Source organism: Anser cygnoides, chromosome 1 (genome assembly GCF_040182565.1).
Source record: "Anser cygnoides isolate HZ-2024a breed goose chromosome 1, Taihu_goose_T2T_genome, whole genome shotgun sequence".
In the NCBI taxonomy this organism is placed as follows: domain Eukaryota; kingdom Metazoa; phylum Chordata; class Aves; order Anseriformes; family Anatidae; genus Anser; species Anser cygnoides.
This window is the reverse complement of record NC_089873.1, coordinates 47,057,369-47,071,511: the sequence shown is the minus strand read 5'-3', so window position 1 is coordinate 47,071,511 and position 14,143 is coordinate 47,057,369. Positions and strand designations below refer to the sequence as shown.

Sequence of the window (14,143 nt, the reverse complement as noted above, 5' to 3'; positions counted from 1 at the left end):
GAATTCCATGTTTATAAAGGTAAATAAATCTGATACTAAAAACAGAATGGTTTGTGTCAACATTTGGTAAGGGAAATATTCATAACACTTGCACTATAATTTTTGTACAGTAATCTTTTAGCATACATTAGGTCTTTACTTTGAACAGGGGAAAAGCTAGGCAGCTTTTTGGTGATGAAGAATTTTCCTTTTCATGTTATTTTTCATCCCACTTTGCTACATGTGTTAATGTGAAATATATCTTTATCTTCTCTAGTTACATGGAATACTTTCAGTCGACCTTCCTCAGGGATACTGCTAGTGTCATCAAAAACAAACAAAAACCCTGCAGTGCAATTAAATGTCATCATTCTTTCATTTATGCACTGTTTTGGAGAATCTCCAAAAGACACCTTTCAACTTCAGCGTTAATTCACAGTAGGTAAAGACTTTTCCACGTAAGTCTTTAAAGTGATCTATGTGCAGTTCACTTGTAGTTGGAAACAATTTATCTTCCAGAAATGAGTGATCTTTTTGTTTTTCTTGACATTTAGACAGAATCGGGTTAAAATTTCAGCAGCAATCACAAAATAGAGCAATTGTATTGGCTAGTAATATAATAGCATCCAAATTCCAGTTACAAAGATCAGTTGAATTCTTATGTAGTAATTATTTAAGTTTACTTTTAGGCTAGAGGTTACAAAACATCTGAAAAGAGTCTGTGTCAATTAATCAGGACAAATGTTTTTTGTTGGGTGTATGTTATGCTGTATTCCCCCTTCCATCATTGGTCTTGCTGTGTAGGATACTGAAAACATGGCAGATTTTTATTTTCCCAGTCTGAATGAGAGCTTTCTAACATGAAGCTTAAACTTCTCCCATTTAAACTGTGTGGTAATCTGTTAACATTCACAGTTTCAGGTGTCTGGTATCAGGCTAAGAATCACTTCCATGTTCCAACACTTCCAGTGTTGGAACTTAATTTTATGCACCTGATTCATGGTAAGGCTGTGAGAGTTTACATGGTATATAAGACAGGAAACTCTCAAGGAGGGTCTTTAATTTAAAATTGAGGTTTGAAACATCAATTGCATTTAAGTAGGAAACATTGTGAAGGAATTATTTCCTCTTCAGGTTTACATAGCAGTATGTCTGTACTGTCCTGCAGAATGCCGTTTTTCTCATGGCTTGACCTGTGAAAGTCTCTACAGTACCAAAATCCTCAGTTTTTGCCACCACCTTCTCAGATGGTTCTGTACACAAAATGCCTTTATTTTATTTGTAACTAGTTTGTATGAAGTTAAATAGGAACAGGTTAGTTCAAAAATAATGCCTTTAAATAACAGAGCTCTGTAAGAAGGCTCTTCAGCAGAAAAAATGTGTATACTGCAAGTGAAACTTGTAAAATTGTGTGGTATATGTTGTGTATTATTTTTGGCTTGCTTCACCTAGCTAGTCAAAACAGATGTGGGTTAGGTTGTGATGTATAATTTTTAAAATCTTGTGTTTGCAAGCTCAGGTATTTCAGTGTACTTTCAGTTGTCTGTTTAGCTTTTACTTGGCAGTTTTTTTAATATTGCTTGTTAAGGCTAATTACATTTGTCTAACATTTTTCCTATTACTTTTCTGTTTCCTCGGGGAGTGCACCAGGCTGCTTTGCATTGGTGCAACTGCAGGCTATGACAGTTGCATACATGAATGTGTTCATACAGCATATGGTCTGAGTCAATTCAACTTGTAAAATAGTCCTAAGGTGACAAATATGCATATATGTACTGGTTATATATTAGTATGTCTGGGGAGAACTCAAATTAGAAAAGAATTACTAAGGTGAGGAGGCTTATGGTAGTGAATAGTAAGAATAGGAAAGGTTTTGCTGCTTCTGCGTTCTGAGGAGGTGACTGCTGTAGTTCAGTCTAGTTACTTTGGATCCTGGTGAGGGAGGTGCTGTGGTGTTAAAGCTTCTTCCCTTGGGCTATGAAATCTACTCACAGCTTTGACTTGACCTGTTACTGATTCTCTGGAATCACTGTTTAGTAGCTCTTGACACTTTTACAGTGACTGGGTATGTAAAATACATGCTTACCAGCGGAGCAGATGCTACTTGTGCTAACCAGATTAGCAAAGCATCCATCCACACCTTTGATATCTCTTAGTATATTTGTGAAAACAGTAGGTTAACGTGGAGAATGGGCTTATAAGAGCTTTGACTTCATGGGCTTGACCAAAAGGGTAGATGTGTGCCAGGTTCTTGTTAAGACAAGTTCTTGTAAAACAAACTAGTGTAAAGTTTCTTCATTGCATGCTTCTGGGGTGTGTATTAATAATAGAAAAAGACGTGTGTTTAGGAAAGCTTTGGTTTCCAAACTGGTATTTTCCTATTTCCCCAATGTTTGGGAAACTGCTGATTTTAAAAAGATGGATTTATCTTAAAATGGCTGTCTTTTCTATGAATCTGAGACAGGCAGACATGAAAAGGTAGCGTCTTTCAAGTCTTCATCCATTACTATTTTCACTGTGATCAGAAGTCAGATGGTTCAAATTACAGGCTATTGCAATTTTATTCCTTCACATGTAGGAAAAGAAACTGCATAAAATGATAGGCATTCAACAGGAACATGTTATCCCTGTATTTTCACAGGGACATGTTAGGTTCTGCCTTTTAATAGTATTTAATAGTACAGTGGTTTGAAGTTAATTGTTAGCTAAACCCAAATAACTGGTTGTTCTACAGGCTGTAACTCTTCAAGTATCAGTACTGGTTACGCACACAAATTGCCACTGTGAATATAAATATAGTCACATGTTTCATAATTGGAAGGAGCATAGGTTTTCTGCGTGTTAAAAATCAGACAAGTTTGCAAGTGTTAAAAATCAGACAAGTTTGCAAGAATTGGAGTCCTTTATATGTAACTTCAAGATAACAGCCCAAGTCTCAGCTAATAACCTCCAAACATGACTAATTAAAAATAAGTGTTAGTGTTTGGCTTTCAGATAAAAGATATTGCTATCAATTTAGATGCAAGTGAGTAGAGTAGAATGAGTAATGGCAAAAAGAACAATTCTGGCCTGTTGTCCTTGCTGTCAGTGGCAATGAAGGGAACTGTACTTCAGGTTCTCAACTGCTTGCTAAATGAAGCTATTTAAAGTATGCAAGTTTCAGCTGACCTTTTCATACTCAGCAGCCGGAGTCTAGTTTAGTCAAGGGGGAGTTAGCCAACCCAGACTTCTGTGACAGTGCTGTTATGCTTGTCGTTTTTGACAGTCTGCCTGGATTAACGTTATTGTGAATCAAGTCGAGTGGAGCTAAGTTGTAAGGTTAGCATAGCAGGTGGTCATGCTGCTGGAAGTTCCAAAGGGATATTTCTTGTGTAGCGGTACAGGTGTGCTACTAGTTGTGTAACTGCTTTGAGCCCTTTATTTTATTGTGGCTGTGTCTGGTGCTTTGTCTTGTGGGCTTACATTAAGGAGCACTATAATGGAATAGCTGCCTTGAAGTTAGAGAAACCTTGGAGTTTTTACCTCTTCAGTGAATAGAGAGGTGATCTGTGTTGTTCTAGTTTTGTAGCATGTGAAGAATGTTAGAAAAGGCATAGTTAAGGTAGCTAAGCTAAAGCAGGGCTGCTGCATTAAATGTTCTGCCTTCAAAATCGGTAACTGCCCCTCCTGTGGCTGCAGTAACCGAGGTGCGGGCTGTATCTGGGTGCCTGCTGTGCTCATCCTACAAGGGTGAAACGAGCCGGGGAGGCCGCAGCCCGTGGGGGCCGGTGGCTGGGCCTCCTCGCCGGGCTTGGCCTTATCCAGGGCCGTGGGGGCGAGCCCGTTGTTAAGAATAGAGTCTGTGGAGACAGAAAGGGCGTTCAGACGGGGCCAGGGCCGCCTCTGGTCACTGTCACCGTGAGGTGACCGCGGGACATGGATGGCCAAAGCCGGTTGAGGGCCTGCGTGTGGGCAGGGCGGGGTGAGCCACGGCCACGGGGCCAGCACCCAGCACGGCTGCGGCGGCACCGGGAGGGCTGCCAGGGCAGTGCCGGGCCGAGAGGCCCCGTACCCACCCCCCGTGCCCGCGCTGAGGCCCCCGCCGCCCCCTCCCCCACCGCAGGAAGGGCGTCGGCGCGGGCCGCGCGCGCGCGCGGCGGTGCCGGTTCTCGGTGCGCCTCCGCCAATCGCCTGGCGGCTTCTTGGGCGCTGGCTCCTCCCCGCGGCGTCGGCGAAGGACAAAGTCACCGCGCCGGGCCCGCGGTCAGCCTCTCAGCCCTGCCGCCGGCCGAGCAGCGGGCCGCGCGCCGCCGCCATCTTAGGAGGTGAGTCGGGCTGGGGGGGGGGCGCGAGGGGGGCGAACCGCCCGGCCGGGCCCGCCGCTCGCCAAGGCCGCCTCACGCGTGCCGGGCCCGGCCCTCGCCGCCCCGCTGTGCTCTTGTCGCCCGCCCCAGGTCGCCATGTTCTCGTCCATCGCGCCGCTCGCCCGGCTCAACCCGTTTTACGCGCCGCACTTCCAGCTGGTGCAGGACGGCGTGAGGAAGCGCCCGGAGCCCGCCGAGGCGCCCAGCACGCGGCGGAGCTTGGCGGCCGCGTCCGCTGCTGAAGGTGAGAGCGGCGGGGGGGGACGGGGGGGACGGGGGGGTGGCGGCGGAGCGGGGCCCGGTGCCCGCGCCCGTTAGGACGACGGAGAGGGCGCAGCGGCCCCCGGGGTGGGGAGGAGCCGGCGCTGGGCCTACGCGCGGCTGCTTGGAGGACGAGGAAGGGCACGGGCGGGGGAGGCGCTGGCAGCCTGCAGCGCTCTCCGGGCGGCGTGTGCTGGGTGGCACCAAGGGCCCGGCGTTACCGGCAGAGGACACGGGAAGGTCCTGGGCCGGGGCGATTGCAGGGGCCCCGATGGAGGCCCCCTCGGGGGTGGGAGGCTGCTTCATCTAGCTCTGCTGGGCCTGCGGCCTCGGGGGCAGAGGCTGTAGGCCCGTGCTTCTTCCTGAGGAGAAGAGGAAGCACCATATGAATCGGTGACTCTGGATGGAGATGAAATATCCTTTTTATTTGTTGGTTTTAGGTTTTTTTTTTGTTTGAGCCTTTGTTCACAGCTGGAAACCTGAACGTTCATACGCATTCTGTTCTGCTTTCTTTTTCTCCTTGTAAGTTCAGTAGATGTAGGGCGTACTCAAGATAGCTGTTACATAAGATACAGTGATGCTTTTTAGGTTCAAGTCCAAATGTGTCCTGCATGTCTTGTTATAGCAGTCACGACTTCCCAAGGTCAGACCTTGACGATACTCCCAATAGTGAAAGTAGTTCTTAAAATTCAGATTCTTTGAAGCTGTTGATAGGAAAGCATCTGCCTGTTTTTTATTAAAAAAAACCAAACACTATAAAAGGATTTCGATAACATGCATGTTCTGAAATAGTATAACTGTTTAAGTATGTTAGTGCTTGCTTTTATCAAAAAATACCGTAAAATGATTTCAACAAGACACACCTTCTGAAATACTGTAACTGTTGAAGTATGTTAATGCTTTCATATTCAATGTAGGATGTGAAAGACAACTGGGTGTTAGATTTTTATTAAATTAAAAATACTTCTGGGTTTCAGTAGTAATAATTTAGCTAAATAAAACCCAAAATCACTCTTCAGTGTGTCTAAATATATTCTGTAAGTACACGTATTTCTTAAAAGTATTATGTTAAATTTTCATCTATTTTATAGGCAGATACTGATTACCTTTGACTCTTAGTCTTTGCTAGTCTTTCCTGGTATTTTTTTTGTTTCACATGTCACGTAGTTCTCTTGGCCTTTGTGTTCGGAGAATAACCATGTTGCAGAAGATATCTGAGCTTATGCAAGGTCACACAAAGTCAGTACAAAGCACAAGACCTTTTGAGTTCAGCTTGGGGCATCAACCATAACGCAGCTCGAGGCAGAGTGTTTTATGATCAGCTCTTGGAATTTGTCCTTGTTAATGCTTCAAATCTGAAGCAAAGATGACAGCTACATCACAACAAGGACTATGACTATTTTACGTAACAGAGTAGACATGTTTTTGCACTGTATATTTGAGTAGCTTCAGGGCATTTATCTTATGTGGGCATCTAGGTATGTTAGAATGGCGTTCTTGACTGCTTCTGAAATAGAAATCCAGGTATCTACTATGGCTTTCTTTTCCTAATACTGCTATACAACTGCGGGCATAGGTACACGTAAAGAGCATACGGCAAATTGATAATGGCTTGCTTGTCTTAGGTACTGTTTCTGAATGTCTGGCTGGCAGATCAGTCTGAGTACCATTTTAATAAACTAGATATTTAAAGCTCTAAGTTTGTATGGCTTTTACAAAGGTTGGGGAGTAACAGTAAACTGATGTGTAAAAGGGAGTGTGAAAAAGCAGTTCAGGTATCTTGGCAGTATGGCAGTACTGTAGTACTTACTATGCCACAGGCCAAAGATAAAGCTGGACAGAGCTGTCCAGTAATTCAGACCTGGAGTCTGCTCTGAATGCATCTGCATAGAAAACCTCGCCTGTGTATGTTTAACTAATCATTCTGATGAGTTTTAAACAGAATATTACTACTGTCTGGAAAGCTGCCAGCTTAACCATGCTAGGTATATGCAAGTCCAGGAGTAGCATTTGTATAGCAATGAGCAGTAAGTTTAAAAAATTTAAAAAATTCTTACAGGTTAAAGAGAAAATGTCATTTTTATTGTCTTCGTGATTAGTTTTGAAGAATACGGTGAGAAACAGTGTGATGAAAAATCTGGAACGCTTTGGGGAAGCTTTTCTATAATAGGGAAGCTATAAATTGAATAAGTCAGCTAGTGTTAATGGGTGATCTCTTGATGCTTTTAAATGTAATTGGAAATTTTTGTTCATGTTCACAAAGGAATTTATTTCAGAAGAAAAAAAACACGGCAGAGAAACTCTGAATTCAAGGGTAGATTTTTGGTGTCGTGATTTTCATTAGCGCTTCTCTGGATATGTTTCTTCCTAAATTGGTGTAACACTTAATGTCTGTTCTATTACAGTGGCATATATAGCACTAATAGCAAAGGAACCCAAATTATCCATTTCCACTCTTGGGGAATATTTTCTATAAGTGTTTTTTCTATGTCCTTATTCTGTATTATAGCTTTGTTTATTTATATATAATATTTGTCGCAGAAGCAGAGATGTGCTGCTATCTTATGCTTATTTTTGCTGTTAATAGTATATTGAGTGTTTTCTGGTTGTGTGTAATCATAATAGTTCTTATATTGTATAGCTTCTTAAAAAATGGAAGAGAAACTGATTCTTGTTTTTTTAACTGGAGTAACTTTGCTCCATTAGAATTCATGTATCAAAACAAAAACAACTTTTAAAAGTGGATGATTTTATACCCAGTGCTGTGTGGAGCAGTGCAAGTTAAATATCCCTTGACTGAACATGATCCAAAAGCTTCTTTAATGAGCCTTATTAATTAACATTAAATGTGATGATTAAGTCTAAGAAAAATCTAGAGTTTCATTACACAGAAGATGTGTAAATCTCAGTTTCTACATTTGAAAGAAAAATGTGTCTGCATGAAGAATCTGAAAATTACCTGTATAAAGAAAAAATTCAGCCTTAATCTGATCTCTGTGGTCTTCACAATCAATGTTAGTGTGAGATTTTAACTATAGTATTTCCTTAAGAACTAAGGAAAGGGCTTAAAGAAAAGAGCAGCTTTCTTTCCAGGATACTAGAGAAACACTTCCCTTGCTTATTTCCTTGATATAAGAGAATGTTTGATATTGCAATTTTGAGTCATAATTACTACTAGTAGTTTATGGGATTAATTTATATGAGATAAGTGTACTGTATGCTAAAACTTTCACTGCTTTTTTTTAAAGGCATAAACTTAAGTTGGAAGGCTTAGAATCAGATTTTGACAGTCTAAAATGTGTTAATTTAAAACAAGGGAATTATTTTTAATGCTATAGTTACGCAGTATAGCTTGGGAGCTTGTTTTAGTGTAATAATTTTGAGAAGATAGCACTCAGTCAATCTTGTTTCTCTTCTGATCTTCATTACCATGTCTGGTTGATCATATATTTGTAATTTTTTTCTAATTAAATAGAATACAGCTGTGCATATGGCTCAGGCAGATTCTTTATGCTTTGTGGCCTTGGTGGGATTATTAGCTGTGGAACAACACATACAGCACTGGTTCCTCTAGACCTGGTTAAATGCAGAATACAGGTTTGTTCTGCATGTCAGTATGTGGTGAAGCTGATAAAGCATGTTTAGTGTGGTATAATTAATCTACTAATGAAATGGAGCCTTAAACTATCACGTGGACATCATTGTCCAACAGAGCATGGAGTTTATGTAAAAGCATGGTGTGTCTTTATTTTTTGCTGCAGAATACAGTTGTGAATATGGCTCGCTCAAGTTTTATGCTCTCTGTGGCTTTGGTGGGGTCCTAAGTTGTGGCCTGACACACACTGCTGTCGTACCTCTGGATTTAGTGAAATGTCGTATGCAGGTTTGTATTAACTTATAAGTTTCTTAAACTTTTTCTGTACATAGCCAGCATACTAAGAGTTTACAGTAGGTTGTACAACCTTTTCTGGTCAACACACAGCAAATAAATTGAGCATAAATTCTCAAGTCTACTGCTGTGCAGCTTAACAAAATACCACTTCCAAGGGAAGATGAGGCATTTAGGCTAACCTGGGTAAGTTATTTTTGACTGTATTTAAGACAGGTTCAGCTTACTATATTTTCTTGAAAAAACAAACAAAAAACAAACAGCACCCACTATGATGTTATTCCTTGCTGGCTGGTAGGCTACCTAGCACAATTAATGTGTGTCTGAAGTAAGGAAAAACTATCAGTGTTTTGAAGACTTAATAGTTTTTTTTAGCTTGGAGTAACGTGTGTATAATTTTAGCAATTAACATCTTGGATATTACTGCATGAATTATGGCTTGGCTAGTTTCCTTGAAGTGATAGAAGTGTTTCTTCATTGAACTGTAAGTAGTGAAGTCTCATTACAATTAATTATGATACCAGATTCAACACTAAAATCATCTGCTGAACAGCTGTGGCTAAAAACACCACGGTGTTTATTCAGGCCAGTCTGTGCCTCAAGAATGAAGCCAATTAAAGCACACCTAATAATCTCTGAAAATGTAATAGTTAATGGCTTCCCTGTTGCATAGGCTGACACCAATTCTAAAAGTGGCAATTTTGTAATGACAGAATGCCTGAAAATGAGGAGGCAATGAAGAGGACGCTACTTTCTGGTCAGAACTACTAGTCACACTAGGAGAATTGCATGTGATACTCTTTAAAACTGTGTTCTAGAAGGTCTTAGCACTTTACAGGGAAAGGGTTTTTTGCATGCTTGAGAACACTTGAAATTCTGGTCTCAGACTAGTCATTTTGTAACTCATTGGACAAACAGGGTGCATCAAGAGTGGGCAACATGCTTCTACAAAATGCTTTCTACAAAGTTTGGATTGAGGCTTAACTAACTGTGTGGAGAATCTCTATTTCTACCAGTAGGGAAAAGCTGTAGTTGCATGTGTGTGTTATTTCTGGGAGTGTAGCTGAAGTGCACTCATTTATTGTTATGGACAAAGTGTGTCTTCAAAATCCAAGATAGGTAGCTTGACTACGCAGACAAGGATGGGTTTCAGGGGAAGGAAGACATTGATCATGGGTAAAGAGGATGTAGCATCTCAAACAGTTCTTGATCTGATTGTGAATTGGGTTAATGGACAGAACGCCTGAGAGTGCTACAATGTTGCATATATCACTGGGAACAAAGCCTGATACATCCTAGGCTTCAGTTGCTTGACAGATGTGTGTTACTTGGGCTATCTTCTGTGATGAGGGTGGCGATGCATCCCCTTCCTTCTCTAGCACGTAGAGAAAAGTGCAATGAGAAACGTTCCATGTGGCTTGCAGTGTGACCTTGTAAAACCTGTCAACATTTGTCTTTTTACAGGTCCGGTAGGAGATCATGTTACCAATTCTTCCTTGATTCTCCAGGAAGAAAGCTGTTTCCTATCCTCTCTTATCTTTTTAAGAGGAGGTGGTCTCCTATGTTCATTATGTTCTATGGATCATTAAACATGGTTCTGACATGAGACTGTCTCATTTTACAGTACCCAATTAAATATTCTGAATTTCAGTGTTCTGAAATTGAGTCTTTTAAACTTGAAATGTTTAAGTGAATTAGGTCTCAAGTAGGTTGTTGCCAGACTGTGAGACAAAGAATTAGACATTGCAGTTTTGCATGCATGTCCCATAGTTTTTCATGAAAGCTTTGGTTGGCTTCTAATTTGATACTTTTCATCCTCCGAAGGAAATGTTGGGTGATATCAAGTATGAAAGGCAAGAGGACATGACTTAAAATTTGTCAGAATGACCCGTTTCAGAATTTCTGTTGTTTGCTTTCAGATGAAACAAAAATATTCAGGTTGACTTTTTTAATAAGGTCTGATACTCAGAGTATCAGATGACCTCTAGAGGTCCATTCTGACCTCAACCAAAGTTTTTGTGTGCAGAAAATATTTTCAATATAGTGTTTACTGTAAAGTCAAAGCACAAGTGCAGAAGTTCTTGAGTGTTCTTTGATTTGCTTTTCTCTACCTATCTTAGTCTGACTGTCTTGAGGGATCAAACTAATAATGGACAAGTAACCTTTTTTTCCTTAAAAATCAGGTGATTCTTAAGGCTTGGTAACATGGCGTAGGTGCAGCACCTTGTTCATAAGTAGGTGTGACATGTAGGGTTGAGTAGATTGCTGACAGAAGCTGTCAAATTTTTAAAGAATCAAATCTAAGTATAATTGTACAAAAATAGTACTGTCAGTGTTAGAATAGTGACTTCAGTAAATCTTTCTTATGTAGAAGGGCTACAGAGAATAAACGTAAAGCACAATTAAGGCTTCTTGGTTCCTGACTGAGGAATATACTGACTGTTGAAATAAGTTAGGGTTTGAGACTAGCAAGCAACCTACTGCATTTACGTTAGTGTAACTTTGTGGTTGTGATGATATAGAGGGAACCATAGGAATCCACCTTTGTAAGGAAAAGAATTTTCTATTTCAAATGGGGGTGTGAGAAGGGAAATGATAAGCTATATTGTGTAATTAACTGTCTATTCTGTTTAGGTTGATCCACAAAAATACAAGAGCATCTTCAATGGATTTTCAGTGACGGTCAAAGAAGATGGAGTTCGTGGCTTGGCTAAGGGATGGGCTCCAACCTTTATTGGATATTCGATGCAGGGGCTTTGTAAATTTGGTTTCTATGAAGTTTTCAAAATCCTATATGGCAACATGCTTGGAGAGGTAAGCCTTAAGTGTTTGGCATGAGACTGTATATCAGCAACAGTATTTCTGACACAGAGGAATCACAAAAGGATGATTGATTAATGAAAATGTGTTCAAATTCACTTCAGGAAAATGCATATTTGTGGCGTACTTCACTATATCTAGCTGCATCTGCCAGTGCAGAGTTTTTTGCTGACATTGCTCTGGCTCCAATGGAAGCTGCTAAAGTTCGCATCCAGACACAGCCTGGATATGCTAACACTCTGCGGCAAGCTGTACCTAAAATGTTTGGAGAAGAAGGCATCTGGGCGTAAGTCTCTTAATTTCGATTCAGGTTCTTGATTTGGAATATTTTTCGTAATGAAGGGCTGTTGCTAAAACTAATATTGGCTTTAGCTTATAATATTTTTCGTCTTTATAGTTCAAGATAACATAATTAACATCAAAGAATCTGTGCTGAGATGTCTGTTAGTTCCACATGCTCCTTAGATCCATCTTTGTGAGTATCTTTGTGCTGAGTTCTGCTGGATAACTTCAGTTTCCAGCAGTTCCAGTCAGAGATACTCAGCAACTTTTTTGGTTGTACAGTCAAAGATGCTTGAGTCATTGGCATGTGAGAGTAATATAACTGCATGTTAGCCTTCTGTTCTGATAAAAGTGGCTGTAAATATGCAAGTCATTTATCACTATCAGGACTTGGCTGGTATGCAGACATGAGCCTTGCTGCACTTATAGTAGCAGTACTGCATTAGTGCAGTGCATTGTAATCTGAAAAGTGATAACTGTTAGTTCTTGGAAATGAATAAACCAAGGGTGTTCCTGTTCCATAGGTATTGTGACAATCTGGCCTCACGGTGTCAGTTTTTAGAAGTTGTTTTGCAGATAACAGCAATAAGCTAACAATTTTTTTTAGGTTGCAAATATACCTTAAATGCTAGAGAAAATGAAACTGAGTTTCTCTTCTCTGGTTAAGTTTCTACAAAGGTGTCGCTCCACTATGGATGAGACAGATTCCATACACAATGATGAAATTTGCCTGCTTTGAACGTACTGTTGAAGCTCTCTACAAGTATGTTGTTCCCAAGCCACGAAGTGAATGTTCAAAAGGAGAACAGCTGGTAGTCACATTTATTGCAGGCTATATTGGTAAGCAATCTTGAAGTCCTGCACTTTGTTAATGGAGTACAGTAACTCTGGAAGCCTAACCCTTTTCAGAATATCAAATAGGTGGAATCAGAATGGGAGGATTTACATGTAACATTAAAATGTGAAGCTGAAAAACCTTGATTCAATTTGTGAGTGGAATGAGTGGTTAAATGGGTCTGTAGTAGGATGGTACTCTTGATTGTTCTTACGTTAATGTCAAGTTTAGAAACAACAGCTGCTTCAAGTAGGAAAACTTGCATCTTTGCTGTGATGGGAAAGGTCCAGGAAGGTTGAAAGAAGGGGGGAGAAATCAGGACGGAAAAGTGACTTTTAACTTCCAGAGACTCCAAATGAGTTTTATTTCGGCAGAAGGTTTAGCTGCATGAACAGGGCTGAGGTGTTTTCTGATAGTCACATAACACTAATAAGAATGGACCTTTTAGGATACCAGGAGGTTTGGCGAAACTCTGTGCAGTTTATTATTGGTCTAGGGAAGGTGTGGTTTCAGTTGGTTGTGCTTAGTGTACATAGTAATGGTACAGTTAAAATACCACAGAACTAATGTCAAACTGTTTTTTCAGCTGGTGTGTTCTGTGCAATTGTTTCTCATCCTGCTGACTCTGTGGTGTCTGTGTTGAACAAGGAAAAGGGCAGTTCTGCCTCACAGGTTCTTATGAGGCTTGGATTCAAAGGTAAATCCTTACCTTCATGCATTTTGTATTGTTTGTGGTCTCCTGTGTTCTCAAGAGCTTTCTTATTCCCTGGCTTCTTATGCTCATGGCTTTTATTTTGTTCTGCAGGTGTATGGAAAGGCCTGTTTGCCCGTATCATCATGATCGGTACCCTGACTGCACTACAGTGGTTCATCTATGATTCTGTGAAGGTTTATTTCAGACTTCCTCGTCCACCTCCACCTGAAATGCCAGAATCTCTGAAGAAGAAGCTTGGTTTAACTCAGTAGACAACTCATGGACTGACTTTGCTGGCTGTCCCAGTGATGAGTTTCATGAAACTTTTATATATTTGACTATGTAGAAAACAAACTCTATATGATATCATTATTGGCTGTGCCCTCATCCCATGTGAGGGTTTAAATTCTACCACTGTCATTACCTGAAATAAATGAGAAACGGAGTGCTTAGTGTCTGTTTACTACTGCATATGTAAGCTTCACTTCACAGCAGCAAATGCCTCAAATACTTCCCAAGTAAAATAAAAAATAGGCTTTGCTACACTTCAGGAATTAGAGAATTAGGAAATAACTGCAACAAAGTAGGCTTTCGCTGTTCCCAGAGAAGTCCCAAGAATCTCTCCATGTAGTAATTCAGAAACTAACTGCAGTTCTGTGCTGTTTTTTTGAGTCCTCTTTCACTTGTCTATACCGGCTATTACTATACAGTAGCTGGACTCTGAAACGAATGAGATGAGACTGCAGTCTGGTAGGGTATCTGGCTTAGGGCATCTGCATTCTCCATAGAGTTGAGGGGAGCCTTACACATAAAACTATTTCTGCACTGAAGTGATCATCCCAACATAACTTATGCTTACTTGACTGATTTCTGCTTCTCTTGCCTTTGAACTGTATCCAAAGATCTTAGTCCTTCTGCTTGTAGTGTGGAATTAAATGGTAGCTGCTACTTTAACAATAATAAAGCTGATGTTAATGAAGATTCTCAAAGATATCCAACCACTAAAAGTTTACTACAGCTTTATAGTAAAATAAAAAGTG

General features: G+C 40.7%; 1 protein-coding gene and 1 non-coding gene across 3 annotated transcripts; both read left to right on the top strand.

Moving 5' to 3' along the window:
- The first annotated feature begins 4,125 nt into the window (after positions 1-4,125).
- On the top strand, positions 4,126-13,549 carry SLC25A3 (solute carrier family 25 member 3). Of its 2 annotated transcripts, none has more exons than XM_048061085.2 (8): positions 4,126-4,283; positions 4,413-4,566; positions 8,345-8,466; positions 11,107-11,286; positions 11,397-11,578; positions 12,242-12,414; positions 12,996-13,106; positions 13,215-13,549. In XM_048061085.2, exons 2-8 carry the CDS (start codon positions 4,419-4,421, stop codon positions 13,373-13,375), a joined length of 1,077 nt encoding a protein of 358 aa, XP_047917042.1. In that variant the 5' UTR covers positions 4,126-4,283; positions 4,413-4,418; the 3' UTR covers positions 13,376-13,549. The 2 variants fall into 2 exon arrangements, with proteins under 2 accessions (XP_047917042.1, XP_066850735.1); XM_066994634.1 differs by lacking the exon at positions 8,345-8,466 and adding an exon at positions 8,059-8,180.
- On the top strand, positions 11,744-11,984 carry LOC125182482 (small nucleolar RNA SNORA53). Its single transcript, XR_007162381.1, has one exon. It is a non-coding gene; the product is annotated as a small nucleolar RNA SNORA53 (small nucleolar RNA).
- Positions 13,550-14,143: the final 594 nt, after the last annotated feature.